At 42.4% G+C, this 20,440-nt stretch overlaps 2 protein-coding genes and 1 long non-coding RNA gene across 9 annotated transcripts; 1 reads left to right on the forward strand and 2 right to left on the reverse strand.

Annotated features, from left to right (window-relative positions):
* Positions 1 to 3,251, reverse strand: eme2 (essential meiotic structure-specific endonuclease subunit 2). Of its 2 annotated transcripts, none has more exons than XM_082544513.1 (8): positions 2,718 to 3,251; positions 2,004 to 2,125; positions 1,821 to 1,919; positions 1,603 to 1,727; positions 1,420 to 1,483; positions 843 to 958; positions 570 to 759; positions 1 to 493 (listed from the first exon to the last, which is right to left on the reverse strand). In XM_082544513.1, the coding sequence occupies exons 1-8, from the start codon at positions 3,136 to 3,138 to the stop codon at positions 338 to 340; spliced, it is 1,293 nt and encodes a 430-aa protein (XP_082400639.1). In that variant the 5' UTR covers positions 3,139 to 3,251; the 3' UTR covers positions 1 to 337. The 2 variants fall into 2 exon arrangements, with proteins under 2 accessions (XP_082400639.1, XP_082400638.1); XM_082544512.1 differs by having other exon boundaries at positions 1,821 to 1,922; positions 2,718 to 3,250.
* A 1,952-nt stretch (positions 3,252 to 5,203) lies between these two features.
* mfsd1l (major facilitator superfamily domain containing 1-like) lies at positions 5,204 to 17,512 on the forward strand. Of its 4 annotated transcripts, XR_014278492.1 has the most exons (15): positions 7,736 to 7,818; positions 10,989 to 11,092; positions 11,410 to 11,510; positions 11,606 to 11,715; positions 11,799 to 11,854; positions 11,957 to 12,100; positions 12,198 to 12,356; positions 12,438 to 12,553; positions 12,690 to 12,790; positions 12,973 to 13,084; positions 13,315 to 13,452; positions 13,591 to 13,730; positions 14,515 to 14,626; positions 14,723 to 15,609; positions 17,233 to 17,512. XR_014278492.1 is itself a non-coding variant. In XM_082544508.1 (14 exons), exons 2-14 carry the CDS (start codon positions 11,002 to 11,004, stop codon positions 14,876 to 14,878), a joined length of 1,536 nt encoding a protein of 511 aa, XP_082400634.1. In that variant the 5' UTR covers positions 5,204 to 5,293; positions 10,989 to 11,001; the 3' UTR covers positions 14,879 to 15,908. The 4 variants fall into 4 exon arrangements, 3 of the variants coding, with proteins under 3 accessions (XP_082400634.1, XP_082400635.1, XP_082400633.1); XM_082544508.1 differs by lacking the exons at positions 7,736 to 7,818; positions 17,233 to 17,512 and adding an exon at positions 5,204 to 5,293 and having other exon boundaries at positions 14,723 to 15,908; XM_082544509.1 differs by lacking the exons at positions 7,736 to 7,818; positions 17,233 to 17,512 and adding an exon at positions 5,205 to 5,287 and having other exon boundaries at positions 14,723 to 15,908.
* A 16-nt stretch (positions 17,513 to 17,528) lies between these two features.
* LOC309713137 lies at positions 17,529 to 20,375 on the reverse strand. 3 transcript variants are annotated; one of them, XR_014278507.1, is made up of 3 exons: positions 19,332 to 20,375; positions 18,767 to 18,858; positions 17,529 to 17,623 (listed from the first exon to the last, which is right to left on the reverse strand). It is a non-coding gene; the product is annotated as an uncharacterized lncRNA (long non-coding RNA). The 3 variants fall into 3 exon arrangements; XR_014278508.1 differs by lacking the exon at positions 19,332 to 20,375 and adding an exon at positions 19,015 to 19,114; XR_014278509.1 differs by lacking the exon at positions 19,332 to 20,375 and adding an exon at positions 18,996 to 19,114.
* Positions 20,376 to 20,440: the final 65 nt, after the last annotated feature.

Here is a 20,440-nt window from a genome sequence, read left to right on the forward strand (position 1 = left end):
TGCCTGCTTCAGCTTATTTATTCTAGAAAGATTCATACATATACATACAATTTATGCAGCTTATATATCTCCTATTTATACACAAAAAGCTGTGCTGAAAAACAGTCATCACATTATTCCCGGTACTCCAGATTATATTCTGGTAATCTATACATTTAATCTGCAGGAGTTAAAATGAGAAGAAAAAGTGCTTTTCCTGGAAAGTAAATCTCAAATCCAAGGCATATTTTTAACTTGTAAACATCAACATTAACATATTAGCAGCCAAGTGGAGACAGAGCATTATCAGAAACCAGATTCGTCCTCGCTGATGTCTCCCGGTCTTCTTGCTCTCGGATTAGTCCAGGACCAGCTGGGGGTTGTGGGCTGTGAGGCAGCGATAGACTCGGGCTGAAATCTCCGGTCCCACGCGTCTCTCTTTGCCTCCGCTTTTCGCTGAGAGGCCCGCGAGCAGCCCTTTTCTGTCCTCCTCTGACCCCAAGCTGTTATAAGCCTAAAATGAACAGAACATATTACAGAAGAAGAGTTTTTCTTCACGCAAACCTTATCAGACCACAGCGTCTCCTCACCTGTAGCAGCAGCTGGGGAGATGGATAGGATGCGGTCACAGCAGAGGCCACAGCAGGGCTGACTCTGTTCAGCTGCTGGATCTGCCTGCTCCAGACCTGAATCAGGCCGGAGCCATCCTTCTCTACCCAAACCCCACTGGCCCATGAGCCATCCACGCAAAAGGGCAGTTCTGCTCCCTCTGTCAGGAGTCTGCAAGAGCACAAAGTGGAGGTTTCATTAATTCACAGTCAGCCGCTATACTGTCTATGTCAGGGCACAGAACTGTGGCATACTTGAAAGGGCGTTTGGACAAAGCTTTGGTGACAGCACAAACATGATCAGTGACCTCCTGCCAGCTATCCAGGAAAACCACGGAGATATTTTTGTAGAGCTGTAGATACACGAGAACCTGGAGATGAAAGCGTTTCAAAAAGAGAGAGAGAGAGAAAGCTATTTGTTATCCATCAAGCTTTTTTGAAGATGTATACGAGTTCAAGATTCAAAGTGTTTATTGTCATGTGTACAGAGAAATAGCATCTCTCTGTGCAATGAAATTCTTCCTTTGCTGTCCATACACAAATGCCAAGTTAGATAGGGTTGAAGGAACAAGACCAATAAGGATAAAAATAATGAAAGATAAATAAATAAGTACAACAATAAGTAAGTGAAGACAAGTGAGGTACGCAGATGTTGATGTAAATGGATGTACAAAGGAGCTTAATGTACAAAATGAACTTAGTGTGCAAAGTGTCCTGATGTGCAAATTGCAGTTGACGTAGGTCAGCTGTGAGTTGTGTGTACATGTGATAAAATTAAGAAGTAAGAATCGCAAATCCTTGAAAGAAAGACAGAGATTCAAAGCAAACTGACCTCCTCAATGTCCAGATGATCCATCCCCAATTTGTATTGTAGAGGCACACTGTGGGCGTTTGACCTGTTGGTAAACAATAGATCAGGTCATACAGTTTCCGCACTTTACTTATAATCAGAAAGTGGAGAAGTGAAGGAGCCACTGGGTAACAGAGGAAGTTAAGTATTCCCAGTTAAGCTGACCTGTAATCTGGCTCAGAGTCTGTCACTAACAGAGTGACCACCTTCTTGCCATCACGGTTGAGAAACTCCAAAATCGGACTCCAGAAAGACCCCACCCCCGTCTCCACCGCTTGGCTGTGGATAATCTGCGGAGTGGCAGAGCGCAGTGTGAGTTCGAGGAGCCACAGCTCCTTCATACAGTCAATGACACCATTACAACAGCTCAAAGGACTGCTTACTCTATTCACAGAGATCACTACATCCATGAAATCAGCCAGACTCAGGACCAGAAGCACCTGCTCTTCCTCCTCCACCACTGAGACCATGCCACCTTCTCCCTGCTAAAGCCAAAACAGTAATCCCTCACGGGAATCAACAAAAATGTAGCAAATTGCTAAATCTAGATTGAGTGAGCTGCCTACCTGAGGTAAATCTTGGGTCCAGGCGATGCTGCCAACGAGCTGCTCGCTCTCGATGCTGAACTTCCAGTCAAGGGAAACCAGAGTGTCCAGCAGGACGTCTGAGCCATCCTGCTGCAGAAGAACTGAAGAAAGATACAAAACAACACAGCAATTTGTGCGTTTTTGTGCATTATAAAGCCCACTGCCATCCCCGCAGGAGTCATAGTCAAGGAAAATGACATTTTTAAGGTGGTGCCTTTTAGGCTGGAAACAACAGCCATTACTTAAACAGTACTTAGGTAATGGTTCTTAAAGATTTAGACAGGCCCTTGCAAGGAGCATTGAGTCACTGATGTGGAACGTAGACCAGGATGGAAATGCAAGACTGCAGTTTGACTTTGCTGCACTTTTTCCCCCTTAAATTCAAACTGGACATCTTGTTATTGGTAATGACTGTGGAGTGGGGGCGTGAACGCTTTTGAGCTTATGCAGGGTGTTGAAGAAGTAAAGATGCCGTGGAAAACTGTATCGTAAACTAGAAATACAGAAAATACTCTTTAAGAGACAGGGATGGGATCATACATGGCACAAATACAGTCAACACAAAAGAGATCCTACCTGTGTCATTTTACATCTGCACATATTTATTTATTTATTTTTTAAAGTTGGCCCCAAATTGTAGTTGTAAAGTTAATTTCCGGTGACACCTGAAGGCATCCCTGTGTCCGTGTGTACCTGGGTGTATGCAGACAGTGATGCATTTGAGGCAGTTTTCTGGCCGGAGACTCTTGAGGGTCTTGGCTGCCTCTCTCCTCCTCTGCTGCTCCCGTCTCCTCTCCTCCTGCTCCTGGGCTCTGGCCGCTCTCTGTTTCTCTCTCGCCTCCTTCCTCTCCTTCACTTTCAGCCTGTCCTCTTCTATTTCCTCCTTACTGCGACGTTTCCTGGCAGGACTCGGTGTACCGGACCCACCTGCTGCTGGAGGAGCCAGAGCAGCAGACCCCCCCCTATTTGCTGCTGAATTGTGTGAACCCTGCTCCTGCTTTTCTGTGCTGGCTGTCTGGATGCTGTTATCGCTGCCCAAACCGGGTTTTGTTTCAGCGTCGCTGTCCTCAGACTCAGAGATTTCCCACGTTTTAGCTCTCCGTAACAAAGACATCTCACATGTTAGAGTCACAGCCGAAGTCCTTATTTGTAAAACCCTGAAAAAAACTTGGGAATATCTGAGTGGTACGGCATTGTTTGTATAAGCCCACGATGGTGTTCGATGAGGGACAAATCACCCAAAACTCGCGATACTTAGTACTGATGGGATTTCCAGCTCTTTTTAGAGAACCGTCTCTTTCGGCTCGACTCACTAAAAAGATTCGACTCTTTCGGTTCCCAGCCGACTCTTCAGGTTGTTTTGTTGCTTTAATTAATTTATTATTAACAACAATATAAAATTGTGCTCAAAAGGAATTACTATTGTAAAAAAAAAGTGGTTTTATTTATATATGTTTATATATAAATATATACGGTGGTCCCTAGAGACAAAGCACTACAAACTCCAAAGCATGTACAAACTCCAAAACACATTTCTAGCATTAACTGAACTTCCAAAACAGAGCTACCTAGATCACTTAAATTACACAATTGAAAGCATATGTGTATTGTTTGTGTATTTATACACAAGCACTCATATAGATTCAAATAATTAAAAAAAAAAGTTCATTTACCTGTTACTACCACACACCAAATCCGGTCGTTGGTACTTTCTGGCTTGTGTAGCCACTAGGATCCTAGCATCCTAGAGCACTTCTGTTGTGGTTTGTACGTGTTTTGGAGTTTTTATGTGTTTTGGTGTTTGTACATACTTCGGAATTTTTACGTATTTTGGAGTTTTGACGTGTTTTGGAGTTTTTACGTACTTCGGGGTTTGTACATGCTTTGTCTCTAGCGCCCACCGTAAATATACTTTAATTTATTCACTCCACATAAAAGGTAATAAATAAATCTTATAATACTAAAAACAACTATTTACATTTCTACTTTTAACCATTTAAAATTTCAGCTTTTTCCTGTGAAACAAATTAAAAGTGAAACAACACAAAACACTGCAAACCACAACACAATTAAATATAAATTAAAATATGAAAACAAAAAGAGCATGCACATTCTGTAAAGGTCCAGTTTTGTTTATTGATCTAAGCCTGAACAGCTACGCGTAGTGTCCAGTAGAGTAATTTGCAGCCCTTGGAATGCGGAGCGAGGTACATGTTTTAAGTTGTATTTCTTTGCTTAATTGATATTTTGTTGTATTTTCTGCTTTATTTGAGTTCATATTTGTAATAAGCGTCTAAGAAAATGTATTTTGTGTTTCTGTTTAGTTTTCACGGTGCATTGGCGCACCTGGCGCACTGTTAGATTCTGAATGAATCTCAAAGTAAAAATTACTGCACCCGTCGAGGCTCTCTCTATTTCTTCCTTGGTCCGGGGGACTGCTACAGTGAAAACTCGATCGCTGAGTGAAGGCTACTTGCTAGCTCCCATGCCAGATGAGTGCAGCCCGTGCCACGAGCTGGGTCCGTGTGTCAGCTGTGAGAGATTTCTACACCAGTCAAGATCATCTTTGCTTCGTTGCCTACTGTTAGGTATTTTAGTACCATGGGAGCATTTACTGGATATTGTTTTATAGTGACATTATGCAGGAAAACTCTGTCATTCAATAAGGCCCCTTTGTTTTAGTTATTTTTCTCTTTGACCCAAGAATTGATGTGTGAGAATCACAGGCTGGTACAAGGTTGAAATACCACAGAGATCACTCCCTCAGCTACATTAGTTTCTTAATCTTTTAGACGCCTGTTGAAGGCCAAATGGTTTGTTTCAGATTTCACTAATGAAAGAACTCTTTATTTTGTGCCTTGAAAATATGTCGCTGAGATAATCACAATTGTAGCTGAACTGATAAACTACACAAAGGATGCTTCTTCACCCATGGGCAGGAAGACGCTGCCTTATCTTGGTCTGTACTGGTTTAAACTGATAAATCTGCTGTCTTGGGAAGACAACCTGAAGCAGTCTCTGTTTTCTTGTTCTCCCAAGCTGCTCCCGAGCTCGTACTAACACGCTGAATGGCATGCTTGAATATTACTTGAGAATATATTTGACTGTGTTACAGACTAAGGGACATTCTCTGCTGATAGGTGAAGGTACATTCTCTGCTGATAGACGTCCACGCCTCGGAGGAAGTCGATCCACGGATTAGGCCCTGGAAACCGTTTCCTTCACCTACCTCCCCTTTGAACTCTGATGGTCACTTTACGAAGGTGCAGGTATTATGCCCATTAAGGACTTTGCTGATAACAGGACTCTGCACTCTAATTCAGAATTACTTGCCTTAAATATTTTTGTGGTTACAGCCTTAAAGGTATACTGCATTGCACTGAGTAATTACAATCTTTAAATTGTATGGGTTTATTCTTCTTGAAAGTAACGTATATCAGCGGTATTTACAGTTACATTTTGTCTAATATGTGGGTGCTAATCTGTTTATTTATGTGATGTAAACGTCTGATGTGAGCATTGTTTCCAAAAGTAACACTCACGTAAGTTTAAGTCCAGACGTTATCGCATAGAGCAACATACACATTACAGTAACAAAATGTTGAACGCTGCTGAAGAAGCCGACGACTCAGAGCAACAAGGAGTAAGATCCAGCAATCGTGAAAGGCATTTAACTGAAAAGGGTAAAGAAATGCAGGAATATGAGGCAAAGAAAAATGAGAAGGCATTTAACAAAGCTTATGACACTTGGAAGAAGGCAGCTAAAGAAATCAGAACAAAGCTGAAAACTTTCTGCTCACCTGAAGAGCTAAACAATGCCAGTCATGACATAAGAGACAAGCACGCTGTAGTACAACAGCATTATGAACCCGTTCGCCGCAGCCAATCCATGACGCCCGACATTGTTAAGCGAATGGATGCTTGTGCAGTGCTTACAACTGACATTTGTGAAGTTGTTGCTAAACGACAGGAAAATATCGATCAGCTCTTTAACGATCGCCTTGAAAAGGAAAGAGTACGAGTGATGTTAAACAAAAGGGACTATGGTTCTGTGTTTGGTGATACAAAAACTGAAACGTCGTTCCCAGAGGGTTCAGTTGCACGCTCAAAGGCAGATTCTACTGGCAGTCGTGAGGTGGAAGCAGAAGCTGAACTTGCAGCCAAAGTGGAACAAGCAAAGGCCACACAAGAAATATTGGCACAGGAAACCAAGATCAGCCAAATGGAAAATGAGTGGAAAATAAAGGAAGTGGAAACAAAGGCAAAGTTGGAGGAGGAAAAGACTAAACTTCAACAGTTAAAGGCAGACAGTGAAGTGAAAGTAGCAGCTGCACGAGTAAGAGCCCTTAGCGCTCAAAATGACATTGAAAGCCATGATCAAGTGTCCTGCTACAACTTAGAAAATTCCGCAAATCTCCCCAACAGCGCACCACGGCTCTCTTTAAATCCACAAGCACCAACATTTAGACTAGGGCTGCCACAAATGATTATTTTGATAGTCGACTAGTCACCGATTATTTATGCGATTAGTCGACTAATCAGATCATCATCCACTGGACGTAAAACTACAGCTTATTGCACCAGCAGCATCTGCTCTTATATAACTATCATTAGCTTACAGCTTTAAGCTTTTAAGGTGCTAACTAAAAATAAAGACAAGATGATAGTTTATTCAATTTTAATGAAATTTGCAGATTGTTTCGGTGAAGTTTAATAAACTCCTTGCTATCTAAAATATAACAGGACAATGGAGTATATTCTCCAGCATCTCACACTTCTGATAATCAGCTGTCTGCTTGACGTTTATTCAGCTGTGTAAAAACTATAACTTTAATCTCAGACAAACCGATTTACTCAGGAACAAATAAAATACAAAAAAAAAAAAGCCAAACAACAACATTTTTAATTTATCTAAGTGACTTATATATATTTAACCTGAGTAGCGAAAGACGGCGGTGGGTTTGAAAACAATTTGCCGGGAGTCCGGTGTTCTCACGGCGCTAGTGACCTAGCCCCCGGCTAGCTATCGAGCTAGTGGGTAACAGACGTCTCCGAAAACGTCGGAGCGCTTTTGAAAATATGTGGTGTCCTGATAAACTGAGCCGATATTTGAGGTTTACACAGCTACATTCTCGGCTGAAAATATGTTAAACGTTTATTTTGTGACCCAGAAAGAATAATAAGAGTAATATTAAAACTAACTAGCTGCCGCCATTGTTGGAAACTGAGCTGGGCCGCGCTATGAATTCTGGGACACAGCTGCTTCTTCTTCTTCTTCTTCGGGGTTTAACGGCAGCTGGCATCCTTGTACATGCAGTGCTGCCATCTTCTGTTTCAGTCCGTTATTACACTCTTAAATCCTGCTACTTATTCCTGCGTCTTTTGGGATCTTACAAAGCTTCAAACGACGCGTCGACTATTAAATCAGTCGTCGACGATTTTGATAGTCGACGTAATCGTGACTAGTCGACAAATCGTGGCAGCCCTAATTTAGACCTCACAATACTACTCCAGAACGTGAAGAACTTAGCTTAGTTCAAGCCCTCGCTAGCTCTCTTACCCTAAACAGGCTTCCTGTACCTGAGCCCACCATCTTTAGTGGCGACCCCCTAAAGTTTATGGATTGGAAGGTATCCTTTATGGCACTAATTGGTGACAAACCTTTACCTGTGTGTGAGAAAATGTTGTATCTAAAGAGCTATCTTGCAGGTGAAGCACGAAAGGCAGTAGAGGGATATTTCTTCCGCAACAGTGAGCAGGCATACGCAGGCATTTGGAGCGTTTTAGAGGAAAGGTATGGCAGCCCATTTGTTATCCAAAGAGCCTTTAGGGCTAAACTCACAAAATGGCCTAAAATAGCTGCCAATGATCCTAAAGCACTGAGGGAGTTGGCAGATTTTCTCCAAAGCTGTGCAGAGGCTATCCCTCAAGTCAAAGGCCTAGAGATCCTTAATGATTGTGAGGAAAATCACAAGCTTCTAAGAAAACTGCCTGAGTGGATAGTGCAGAGATGGAGCCGCATTATGGTGGAGGAGCTAGACAAAAGCCAAGACTACCCCAACTTCGCTCGCTTTACAAAGTTCATACAAAATGAAGCTAAAGTAGTTTGCAATCCTGTTGCCTCACCATTCCTAATAAACGAAAGGGCATCAGAAGAGCGGCATGTTAAAAGAGCGAAGGCACTCAGTACTACCATCCAACCAAAGTCTCCACCAATCCCAGTATCTACTTCTAGACCTAAACCCCCATGTTTGTTTTGCAAAGAAGAATCGCACGGCATAGCTAAGTGTCCTGCTTTTGCAGCGAAAACTAGTGATGACAAGAAAGTTTTCATTCAAGAAAATCGTCTCTGCTTTGGGTGTTTGAGGAGGGGTCATGTAACCAAAGAATGCAGAGGACGTCACTCCTGTAGTAAGTGTGGTCGGCGTCACCCCACCTGTCTACACACAGAAAGAGTGAATGAACCTAAAGAAAAGAAAACTGAGGATTCTAAATCCCCAGATGAAGGTGCAAACAAGGAAGTGCATAATGTTATGACTCATGTACTAACAAGGAAACTATCTTCCACATCCAGCATAGTACCAGTATTTGTGTCAGTTGCATCTGAGCCTGAGAAAGAAATACTTACATATGCCCTGCTTGACACCCAGAGTGACTCATCCTTTATTTTAGAGGATTTGGCCTCAGAACTAAATGTAGACGCCCAACCAGTGCAGTTAAAGCTTAGCACCATGACTTCCGTCGACACAGTCGTTGCAAGTAAACTTGCCAACAACTTACAGGTGCGTGGGTTTGATTCTGAGACTCGTGTCCGAATAGAACACGTCTACTCTCGTGACTTTATCCCAGTTGACAAGTCTCATATCCCTACCAAGGAAACTGCACTTCAGTGGCCACACCTTGAAGGCTTAGCTAACAAGTTACAGCCATTACAGAACTGTGAAGTAGGTCTATTGATTGGTTATGACTGCCCATCAGCACTAGCCCCCCTAGAGATCGTCACAGGCAAAATAAACGAACCTTTCGCACAAAGAACCCTACTAGGATGGAGTATTATTGGTTCTGGTAATCCTCACCTAGACAGAGAAGGTAACCAGAGTTATGTGCACAGGATCACAGTCAAAGAAATGCCCATACCATCAGCCACAGAAGTACTCAAAGTCCTAGAGACTGACTTTAATGAGAGAAACTATGAGGATAAGTATGTATCACAGGATGATGTTCGCTTCATACAAATCCTCAGTGATACAATAAAACAAAGATCAGATGGGCACTATGAGATGCCGCTTCCCTTCAAGGGCAATGATCCACCAGCGCTTCCCAACAATAAGAAGTTAGCCACAGTCCGACTGCAACACCTGAAGAAAAGGCTAAAGGCTGATAAACAGTATCATGAACATTACTGTTCCTTTATGAGAGACATTATCAGCAGTGGTGATGCAGAATTAGCACCTCCTTTGTCTGAAGGCAAGACTGCATGGTACATCCCACACCATGGGGTATATCACCCGAAAAAACCAGCCAAGCTAAGAGTTGTCTTTGACTGTTCAGCAAAATTTCTCGGTGTCTCATTAAACGACACTCTTCTCACAGGTCCAGATATGATCAACTCATTGGTGGGGGTACTCTGTCGTTTCAGAAAGGAAAATGTAGCCATAATCTGTGATATCGAGAGAATGTTCCACCAGTTCTCTGTTTGTCCAGACATGCGCAACTATCTGAGATTTCTGTGGTGGCAGGATGGACAATTAGACAAAGAACCCAGAGAATACAGAATGGCTGTACATCTATTCGGTGCCAGTTCATCCCCTGGATGTGCTAATTTCGGCCTGAAATATTTGGCACAACAGTACACAGCAGACTATCCTAAGGCCTCAGAGTTTGTTGAACAGAACTTTTATGTAGACGATGGTCTAACTAGTGTCCCATCAGTTAAAGAGGCACAAGAACTCATCACCGAAACACAAGCACTTTGTAGACTTGGCGGTCTACATTTGCACAAGTTCAAAAGTGATGCGCTTTCCCAGCTGGAACCCTCAGACAGAGCAGACACCACAGAACTGCTTGATCTCAAACCTGACACAACAGCTGAAGGCCATGTGCTCGGCATCCAGTGGTCAATCAAAAATGACACTTTCAGTTTCAAAATAAACACTAAGGACCAACCTCCTACTCGCCGGAGCATACTGTCAGTGATCTCATCCCTGTACGACCCACTAGGGTTCGTAGCTCCCTTCACCTTAAGAGGCAAAGGTATCCTACAGGAACTGTGTCGCAGAGGCATTGAATGGGATGACCCCCTTCCTGACAACTTACGCTCACGGTGGGAGGACTGGAAAGATGGGTTGGAAAGACTAAAATCAAAGGTTGCACTGCCTCCACCAGGAAAGTTTGTGAAAGAGGACTTATATGCAAGGAAACGTTGGCGCAGAGTCCAGTATCTCACTGAGCAGTTTTGGAGTAGATGGAAAAGAGAGTACCTTCTGAACATATCTATGAGACAGAAATGGCACCTACCACGTCGAAATCTTAAAGTCAATGACATAGTCATTATCAAAGAAGACATGCTTCCCAGAAATCAGTGGCAACTGGCTCGAGTGGTTGAAGCTCCAGAAGAAGATGACGGTTTGGTCCGCAGAGTCAAGCTTCAAGTTGGCGATCGGGGCTTAATAAAGAAGCAGGGAACAGCACACAAACCTCACGTAGTTGAGCGACCTGTTCAAAAGCTTGTAGTTCTATTAGAAAATAACTAATTGATGTTTCAATCAATACTGTCACATACTGTACTGTACTGCAAATTTGGGTATTAAGTTGTTTAAATGTACTTACAAAAATAAATGGCCAACATCAAACTATAATCAGTCCAATGAGCAGTACAGAACCCTGATTGTAATTTATATAATGTTTTATTTCTCTAGGACACCTGTAAGTTACTTAGCAACAAACACATACGTTTCTGTCCAGGTGGTTTTAAGATATGAGTTTCCCAGTATCAGCCACAGAAGAAGCGGCTATGATTTTTGACGCTGTTTCTACAACGAAAACGATGGCGCAGCCAGCGGAAAAAGGTACGTCTCACTGCAAAGTTAATTATTAAAAACACAGCAAGTCAGCACAGATTACTGATACGAACCAGACCTCTGCTTGTGACCCTGAACACGCTTCCCTAAAATCTCAGCATTTTATACTTCCACTGGGATTACAGAATTACATACTTTTTTCTCCTTAAAAACAAGCTAAAAACCAAAACGCACAATAGCGCTTTGTTGAAAGCCAAAAATGTCCTCAGACATAAAGACAAGTATTTGTTATATTGATCTGAGGCTGTTGCCTTTTTAAATCACCTGATGTTGCCCTTTCTTTATTGTGCTTCACTGTCTTGCAGCATACTATTGCTTTGTGGTGCTCTTCTTTAACTGTCTGCTGACCTTTGGGTCCTACTTTTGCTTCGACATTCCCAGTGTGTTACAGGATCAGTTCCAAGGGGTGAGCAAGAGGCAGCGCTGCTTACAGATCGCATCAATATTGCACGACTTGATTATCAGCAGGGAAAGACTGATGTTGTTTTTAATGTTTGACAGAACCTGACGTGTCCCAATGCGACGGTGATCAATGGGACAGTGGACTGTGTGGAGGGACTGGGGATGACCCCTCAGCAGTACAATCTTCTCTATGCCATCTATGCTTGGACGTAAGCACGTTAATGCATTGATTTCACTGTGAAAATGCAGAAAAGTGGCTTATCAATGAGAAGCTTCTCTCTGTTATCAACAGGAATGCAGTAGTGGTGATCCTGGCTGGATTCCTGATTGACAAATTAGGAAATCGCTGTAAGTTTTGTTTTATGTTTTCTCTCTGCATGGTCTGCAGTTATTTTTAATCTACTGACAGTAAAATGATGGTACAACCATTTCTTTTGCTCCTCTTTGCAGTCGGTGTGTTTCTCTTCTCTTTTCTCTGTGTTTTGGGCTCATCGCTGTTTGCTCTCGGCTCCCACTTCAAGGGATCTCCCTACTTGCTGCCGCTAATGCTCACCGGCCGTCTGCTGTTTGGATCAGGCAATGGATCTCTGATTAGTAAGTTCTCTTCATGGATATGAACAAATATTCTCTGCAGCATCGCCTTTGAGGAGCATTTCTTAACCACTCAGTTACCTTTCTCCTTCTTCATTAGTTGTTCAGAATCGCATCACAGCCTTCTGGTTCAAAGGGAAGGAGTTGGCTTTGGCTTTCAGCCTGACCCTGGCCCTCTCGCGGCTGGGCTCGGTGTTGAACTTCTTCCTCACGCAGAAGTTTGAAGAAAAATATGGCATGCAGTGGACACTCTGGGGTGGTAGGTGACGAATGCGAAGAAATCTCAAGGATTATGGTGTGGTGCCATGTGACCTGGGTTTCTTATGTTATTGTTTCTTAGGCGCACTGTTGTGTGTGCTGGGCTTCACTTCCGCTGTCATTGTCAGCACCTTGGACAAGATTGGAGTGAGACAGCTGGGTCTCGATGGAGCCATCCAAGAAGAGTCTCGCAAAGTGGTACGATCAATATCCTTTAATAATAACAACATGCATACATAACACTGAAGATTAAAACCTTAATTTTTCAGTATTATGGACACACTAGTGATCTGTGTGTGGAGCATCATTTATTGTTGTGTGTTTTTATGTGTAGAGGATTCAGGATGTGAAGCTCCTGTCAGTAAGATACTGGCTGCTGGTTCTCACCATCATGTTCTTCTACAACGGCGTCTTCCCCTTCATTGCTGATGCAAGGTAGAGTTCTCAACATAAAGTGTGAGCATAAAGACTTGTACATGCAGAGCTGCTTTCAGAGTCATCCGTGAAACTTAAACCTGCATTCCTCTAAATACAACAGCACGTATTGCAAGTGATACTAGTGTCACAAACATTTACATCTGTCTTCTTCTTTTTTCTTTTTTTTTTCCATATCCCAGCAAGTTCATCCAGGATAAGTACAGCTACTACAGCCAGGAGGAGGCAGCTTATATTGTGGGAGCAGTCTATGACAGCTTAGTGGTCCTCTCAGCCATCGTGGGCATTCTCATTGTACGTATCTTTAATTTAAACCCAAATCTTATTCCTGTCTTCAATTCAATTTTATTCATACTGCACCAGATCAAAACAACTGTCCCTGTAGGGTGCTTTATATGGTATGCTAAGACCCCCCATGAGCAAGGACTTTGTGACAGTGGGAAGAAAAACTCCCTTTTAATAGGAATAAACCTTCATCAGGTACAGGAGGAATCTTGAAACACTCTCGCTGTCATGCGTTCCAGGATTATGTGGGTCTGCGGGGAGTTTTTGCATTGGCGAGCGCCGTCTTCACGCTGCCCGTGTTTGGACTCCTGGCTTTCACTTTTGTCCCTCCTCTGGTTTCAACCATATGGCTGGGAGTCACCTACTCCTTTGCGGCTGTGAGTGCGGATTTTTTTTTTTAAATTCATTTTTGATAAATAAAATCTTAGACGTCAGAGTTAAAATGGTAAATTATTACAATGAATTAATGTATTTTCTAGTATGTTAAACTTGTTGCTGCCTGTGTGGCATTCCAGGCCAGCATGTGGCCGTCTATTCCCCTTGTCATACCTCAGGCAACTCTGGGAACTGCCATGGGCCTGGCCACCTCCGTACAGATGTTTGGGGTCGGGATCTCCAATCTCATTGTTGGACAGATACTAGGCACCAAGTCCAGGTGGGGAGAACCTGACATTAGAATCTCATTGCAGTGCACTTGTTTAGAAGGTACCATGAAAGCTGCAGCAATCGCTTCAGAGTGTCGGGTCAGAACATTTGTTAATGTTCACATGAGTGTGGAACAAAACAGCAGAGTCCAAGTTGTCGTTCTTCATATTTAAAATTGAGAAGTGTGTGTGTGTGTGTGTGTGTGTGTGTACAAAGCATAATAATGCAAACCAGTTACACTTCAAATTACATCATACACATAAAGATACAGCTGAGCTGTACTCAAATGCAGTATATAAATAAATAAGCTGGCATATTACTTCAGACTGGTTATGTAAACCTAAAGTCAGATAATATGAATTAACACACATACAGCTATGCAATGAAAGCAACTTCACACTATTTAACATCCAGTACACAGAGCACAGAAACAACAAATCTCTCTGCTAGAAGCTAGTCAGTAATAAAATCTGTTATGTTAGCGAACTGCCACTTATGCAGAACCTCATTTAAACAGAAGCACAAAGAACTGCTCATATGTCATCAAACACGCTAAACATGGCTAAACAAAAACATGACTAAGTGAAGTACATCTTTAAACATACGGTCTCATGAGCACACGCACTGTCAGTTGTTTAGCTGCTGTTTGTCTCTGAGATGAAGCTGCCCACATGCACACCTATGGTGCATTCAAGGGTACATGGGAAATCCCACACACAATTCTACCTTTTTGTACAGCACTAATTGTCCTTCCAGTCTTGTTTAGCTCTGCAGTTTCTCCATTTGTGTTGCAGTGAAACTAAGATCCCGCTGTGGCGTTGGCAGAGGATGATGATCTTCATGTTGGCCAACACCATCAGCTGCATTGTGACCTCAGTGCTGCTTAACGTTGTTGATCACAGACAGGTCAGACATCTGAGGTTACCTCATTTGGTTACCTCATGACTTTATTTTCTCGAAACACTATCAGCAGAAAGTTAATGATGCCCCCCACCCTTACAGGACGGGATCCTCAACAAGACAACCAAGAAGTCAGGGCAGGCACAAGAAGGCTCCAAGAACTCGGGCGCAGAGAAACTTGAAGTGAAAGCCGCTCACCCAGGCAGAGGAGAGGAAGAGCCAAATGAACAGAAAGGAAAAAGTGCACACTTTCTTTAGTAAAGTAGAAGTACAGATACCTGGGTTAAAATAAAATACTCAATTAAAAGTTGAACTACTGAAGCAATTTTTTTACCTAAGCAAGAGAGAAAAAGTACAGGCTCTGAAATGTACTCAAAGTAGGCAAGTAAAAAGTTCTTGAAGGACAATTCTACTGAATTGTCCTTCAAGAACTGTTAAAATGACAATCAATCTAATTGAAACAGCTGCATGTTACAGATGTGGCCTCAAAGATTTGTAGTTTAGATTTAAAAGCACTTAATGTAATGAACTCAGTCATTTTCCATTCGTTCTGCAGTTTGTTCCAAGCTAAGGGTGCTAAATGAACAAAAGCTCTCTTACCAAATTCAGTTTGGGCAAATATACCATTTATACTGTCTTTACACTAGACAGTATAATGTTGGAATTCAGTGAATGAATCTAAGCATCACTACTATAAAGGGACTGAGTAAGGTGCTGCTGAAATGGTGGTCAGCAGTATTTCTCATGTCAGAGATAACAGAACTACCATTAAAGTCAACCTCAGGTCCTTGGTCGCCTCCCTGACTGAGATACTTCTTGCAAGAAAAGCATGTGAAGAGTCCTGCCAAATCAAAAGGTCTTCTACTTCAATGTTCTTTAAGTCAAAGTGTTCCTGAATGCTTCTGAAGTCATTTTGTAAGCGTGGATTTTCTTCGATGTCATGTTATTCGTCTTCACATGCAGTGAATGAGTAACTACCATCTACTTAGGTATGTGTCTGCTTGTTTGTTTGTTTTTAAGCAATATTTAACTCATTACCACAGGTTGATTTCACTCAGGTTATTAAATGACAGATTTTCATTTATTTGACTTTATCTACAGGACATAAGTAGATAATTCAATTTTAAAACACATTTTATCTCTGCTGAAATAGCTATAATAACTACTGCCATGAATAACTGTGTGGACATTACTGCTGTTACTAAATCATGTTATATACACTGAACAAAAATATAAACGCAACACTTTTGTTTTTGCTCCCATTCCCCATGGGATGGACGTAGAGACCTAAAATTCATTCCAGATACACAATATAACCATCCCTCCCAAACAGTGGTCACAAATCAGTCCAAATGTGTGGTAGTGGGCACATCTGCTATATTGAGATAATCCATCCCACCTCACAGGTGTGCCACATCAGGATGCTGATCTGACATCATGAGTAGTGCACAGGTGTACCTCAGACTGCCCACAACAAAAGGCCACCCTGGAATGTGCAGTTTTGACTCACAGCAAAATGCCCCAGATGCCACAAGCAATGAGGGAGCGTGCAATTGGCATGCTGACAGCAGGAATGTCAACCAGATCTGTCGCCCGTGCATTGAATGTTCATTTCTCAACCATAAGCCGTCTCCACAGGCGTTTCAGAGAACATGGCAGCACATCCAACCGGCCTCACAACCGCAGACCTCGTGTAACCACACCAGCCCAGGACCTCCACATCCAGCAGGTTCACCTCCAAGATCGTCTGAGACCAGCCACCCAGACAGCTGCTGGAACAATTGGTTTGCACAACCAAACAATTTCTGCACAAACTGTCAGAAACCGTCTCAGGGACGCTCAACTGCATGCCCGTCGTCCTCATCGGGGTCTTGACCTGACTCCAGCTCGTCGCCGTAACAGACTTGTGTGGGCAAATGCTCACATTCGATGGCGTCTGGCACGTTGGAGAGGTGTGCGCTTCACGGATGAATCATGGTTCACATTGTTCAGGGCAGATGGCAGCTGAGAATGTCCCAGTTCTTGCATGGCCAGCATACTCACCGGACATGTCACCCATTGAGCATGTTCGGGATGTGCTTGACCGGCGTATACGACAGCGTGTACCAGTTCCCACGAATATCCAACAACCTCGCACAGCCATTGAAGTGGAGTGGACCAACATTCCACAGGCCACAATTGACAATCTGATAGACTCCATGCGACGATGTGTTGCACTGCATGAGGCAAATGGTGGTCACACCAGATACTGACCGGTTCTGGGTCCCCAGACCCCCAATAGTGCAAAAAACTGCACATTCCAGGGTGGCCTTTTGTTGTGGGCAGTCTGAGGTACACCTGTGCACTACTCATGATGTCAGATCAGCATCCTGATGTGGCCACACCTGTGAGGTGGGATGGATTATCTCAATATAGCAGATGTGCCCACTACCACACATTTGGACTGATTTGTGACCACTGTTTGGGAGGGATGGTTATATTGTGTATCTGGAATGAATTTTAGGTCTCTACGTCCATCCCATGGGGAATGGGAGCAAAAACAAAAGTGTTGCGTTTATATTTTTGTTGAGTGTAGTTATGGATGTTAATTAAAAGATTTAATGATCTTGCAGGCCAACAGGTTAACCCACAAATGTTGGCAAATGGAGATCAGGAACCTGCTAATGGCTTCCTGAACGATCTGTATCTCGCTCTCCGTGATTATTGTTGCTATCTACATGAGCTAATAGCTTCAGTACTGGCACAATATGACAATTACCTTTACGGGGACGAAGATGATGACGATGATGACGACGATGATGACGACGACGACGACGACGATGTTCAAAATATTCATGTGAGGGACAACGGTGACAACGATGAACAGCACGGGGATCACAATGCTGTGGTTGTGATCATGTATCCCCATTCCAAGTGGAAAAGCCCCTCAGACACTTCCATGGTGCATGACAAGAAGGATGAGAAAGCATTCATGGTCCATCCATCCGTCCGTCAGCGTAATGCCTAAAAGTTTATTCAGATGTAAATGTATTACATTTTTAAATAAAGATCATCAGTGTTTTTAATGACGCTGCATTTCATTCATGTGTCTCTATTGGACAGTGTTGTAGAAGTTACAGAAGACAGGAATCAGTTCCAGCTTGGCCTGACATTTGATCACTAGTGATGTGTGATACCACTGATTTCCTTTCCGATCCCATACCAAGTAAAATTCAGGGTGGTATCGACGATACTGCTCTGATACTTTGTACAAAAACTTTACTCTTTTATTGTATCTCAAATTATAGCGTCATAATCATTACAGGACATCAGATTACTTGTTCTTATCACTTAATAATGCAGAATTCATCATATAGAAATCAAAAACCTGAAGTTGTGCACTATGTGAACACCTTGCCTGCCTGCAGCACTAAAGGACTCCCTGAGAGACGTCTGTCTCACCCTAGCAGCACCCGTCCTTCTCCTCCTCTTCAGTTTGCCTCAACATAAGCTCGTCATATTCTGTGATATGATTTACTTTGAGGTGTTTGACAAGGTTAGTGGTGTTGCCACAACACCTCACTTTCTTGCCACATGTATCGCAAACCACGTCTGGGCTGTTTGTGGATGTAAAACATGACTCCAGTTACGCTCAGCCATTGTTGTGAGTGCGCACGCCACAGGCTGCCACACATTTATACAGCCGTATTTCACACATGACTATAAAAGGCGGAAGAGGGAGTAGTTCTTTCCAATGTAGACAATCTGAATGATAGTTTCTTTCCACTGTGTTCCTGTTAATGAAAAACTACAATTTACCCCAAAATGATTCAAATATCGATACCTTCTGTTTCCACATCTGGACTTTCTGTTGCTGCCCACGCGGGTGAAACTTTCTTTGAAGTGGCTCATTGAAGTTGTAATTGATAATCAATTCCCACACAATGAGAGAATCCAATCAATTTGTTTATCAGGGGAAAGGTGTGATTTCTTAGGACACTGGAGCCTAACATTAACTGGTTTAAAATTAGCTTATTTCCATAAGAAGAAAAACATACTGAGAAAGAGATCACCAAAATATACATGTACAAATGTGAAATAGTCATATGTAGTGTGAAAGAGCTATTTGACATCTTTAAATTCAAAGTAATGTATAAATCCACTTACATAAAACATGAAAAGGCGGCGCAGCGATGCCCATCTCAGCCAGTGTATGATGGTGGGGCAAGATGGCAGCTTCCACAACATGACGCCAGCTCCTATGTATTTTTAGTAGATAAATGATACGTTTATGTATCAATTTGTTGGAAGATGTAATTACACCTTAATTATGTAATTAGAAGCAAAAATGATTTTTTTTTTAAATCAAATCACCTCAAAAAATTACTGTACTTACTTTCTAAATCATTCTTTACCTCTGAAAGGGGTGGCTGTGGCTCAGGAGGTGGAGCAGGTCATCTACTAATCAGATGGTTTTTGGGTCGATCCCTGGCTGCTCCAGAGTGCATGCTAACTGTCCTTGGGCAAGACATTAACCCCAAGTCACTCTCTGATGCATTCATCAGAGTATGAATGTGTGTGAATGTTAGGTAGAAAGCACAGAAAAAGGGCTTCTATGAACAGGTGTGAATGAGGCAACCTGTATAGAGCGCTTTGAATGTTCAGGTAGAGTAGAAAAGCACTGTAAAAATTTCTCTGTGTTGATTTCTTTTGGACCTCAAACATTACTCACCTTGTTGCAGGTTTCTTTATTAATGCTGAAAACCCAGAATGGAAACTGACCTTACTGCTTCCTTCCTTTCCAAACTATTGCGGCTCCTCCAACCAACGGCCGCGGCAGGCTAAACATGAGGACACAGATGACGTGCAACAGTAAACACATGAGATACACCTCTGTACTATTTGCTACTTTTATTCCACATACAACTGTCCACTGTACAAATCGGCACACGGCCTCAAACCATTAAACAAATGCACAGACTGCACAAATAACTGCAACATTTACTATGCCAAATTTCAACATTGGCCTATTGCATAACTTAGTGCAGAAGTATACATAAACCAAAAGATGCATCAAAATGATTCAAGCTGCGCTCAAGCTGCAGTCAACAGAAGGTTTCGCCTCATGCTCACCCTACCTTTCTGCTCATTAACATCAGGTGCCGTGAACAGGTGAGTGCAACCACATTTATCACACCCATTAAATCCTTTTATCTCATTGTGTTTGAATAATTGTAATTCCTTCTACTGGGATCTCAGCCAGAAGTCCATCTTTCACCTCCAGCTCATTTAAATCTCAGCTGCCAGACTTATAACAAATTCAAAGAAATAAATCATCATTCTCCTCCTCACAACCTTTTGGGTATACGATACATGGGTACAAGCCTTGTTACAGATTTGGTCACTTTTTATGAACCAAGTCACTGCCTGCATTCTGCACATCAGACACTCTTAGCTGTCCGTGCAGCCTGGCTCAATGCAAAAAGAAAACAAACCGTTTCGTGTTTTAACTCTTTGAACTTTTCTTTTGAGTTTTTAACTAAGATTTTATTGTGTTCTTTAACACACTTTGTAACTGTTTTGAAAGTGCTAGGCAAATTAACTGTTAACTATTACTGTTATTATTGTTATTGACAGTCTGGAGCTTTGGCAGTATGGAAGGTGGATGCGAGAGGGAGACTTCATGGAAACCACCTTTTTCTTTCCCATCACCATATTCCTGAATGTTTCCAAATGCATAGGTTAAAAAAAACAAAACTCGTTGCTTTTTTAAAAATTCTGCAACACTCAGAAATCCTAGCAGCTGGCACCACCAATGGACGCATAGCAATGTGGAGGATG

This window comes from Aulonocara stuartgranti, assembly GCF_965226115.1.
Source record: "Aulonocara stuartgranti genome assembly, chromosome: 8".
Lineage (NCBI taxonomy): Eukaryota > Metazoa > Chordata > Actinopteri > Cichliformes > Cichlidae > Aulonocara > Aulonocara stuartgranti.

Excerpts from the sequence above, each read along its gene's own strand:
- eme2 (XM_082544512.1), bottom strand. The coding sequence starts at position 3,138 with ATGTCTTTGTTACGGAGAGCTAAAACGTGGGAAATCTCTGAGTCTGAG. Across the intron at positions 1,923-2,003 it reads GGACCCAAGATTTACCTCAG|CAGGGAGAAGGTGGCATGGT; the intron begins GTAGGCAGCTCA and ends TTTTGGCTTTAG. Across the intron at positions 1,728-1,820 it reads TAGTGATCTCTGTGAATAGA|ATTATCCACAGCCAAGCGGT; the intron begins GTAAGCAGTCCT and ends GCCACTCCGCAG.
- mfsd1l (XM_082544508.1), top strand. The coding sequence starts at position 11,002 with ATGAGTTTCCCAGTATCAGCCACAGAAGAAGCGGCTATGATTTTTGAC. Across the intron at positions 11,716-11,798 it reads TATGCCATCTATGCTTGGAC|GAATGCAGTAGTGGTGATCC; the intron begins GTAAGCACGTTA and ends TGTTATCAACAG. Across the intron at positions 12,357-12,437 it reads GCAGTGGACACTCTGGGGTG|GCGCACTGTTGTGTGTGCTG; the intron begins GTAGGTGACGAA and ends ATTGTTTCTTAG.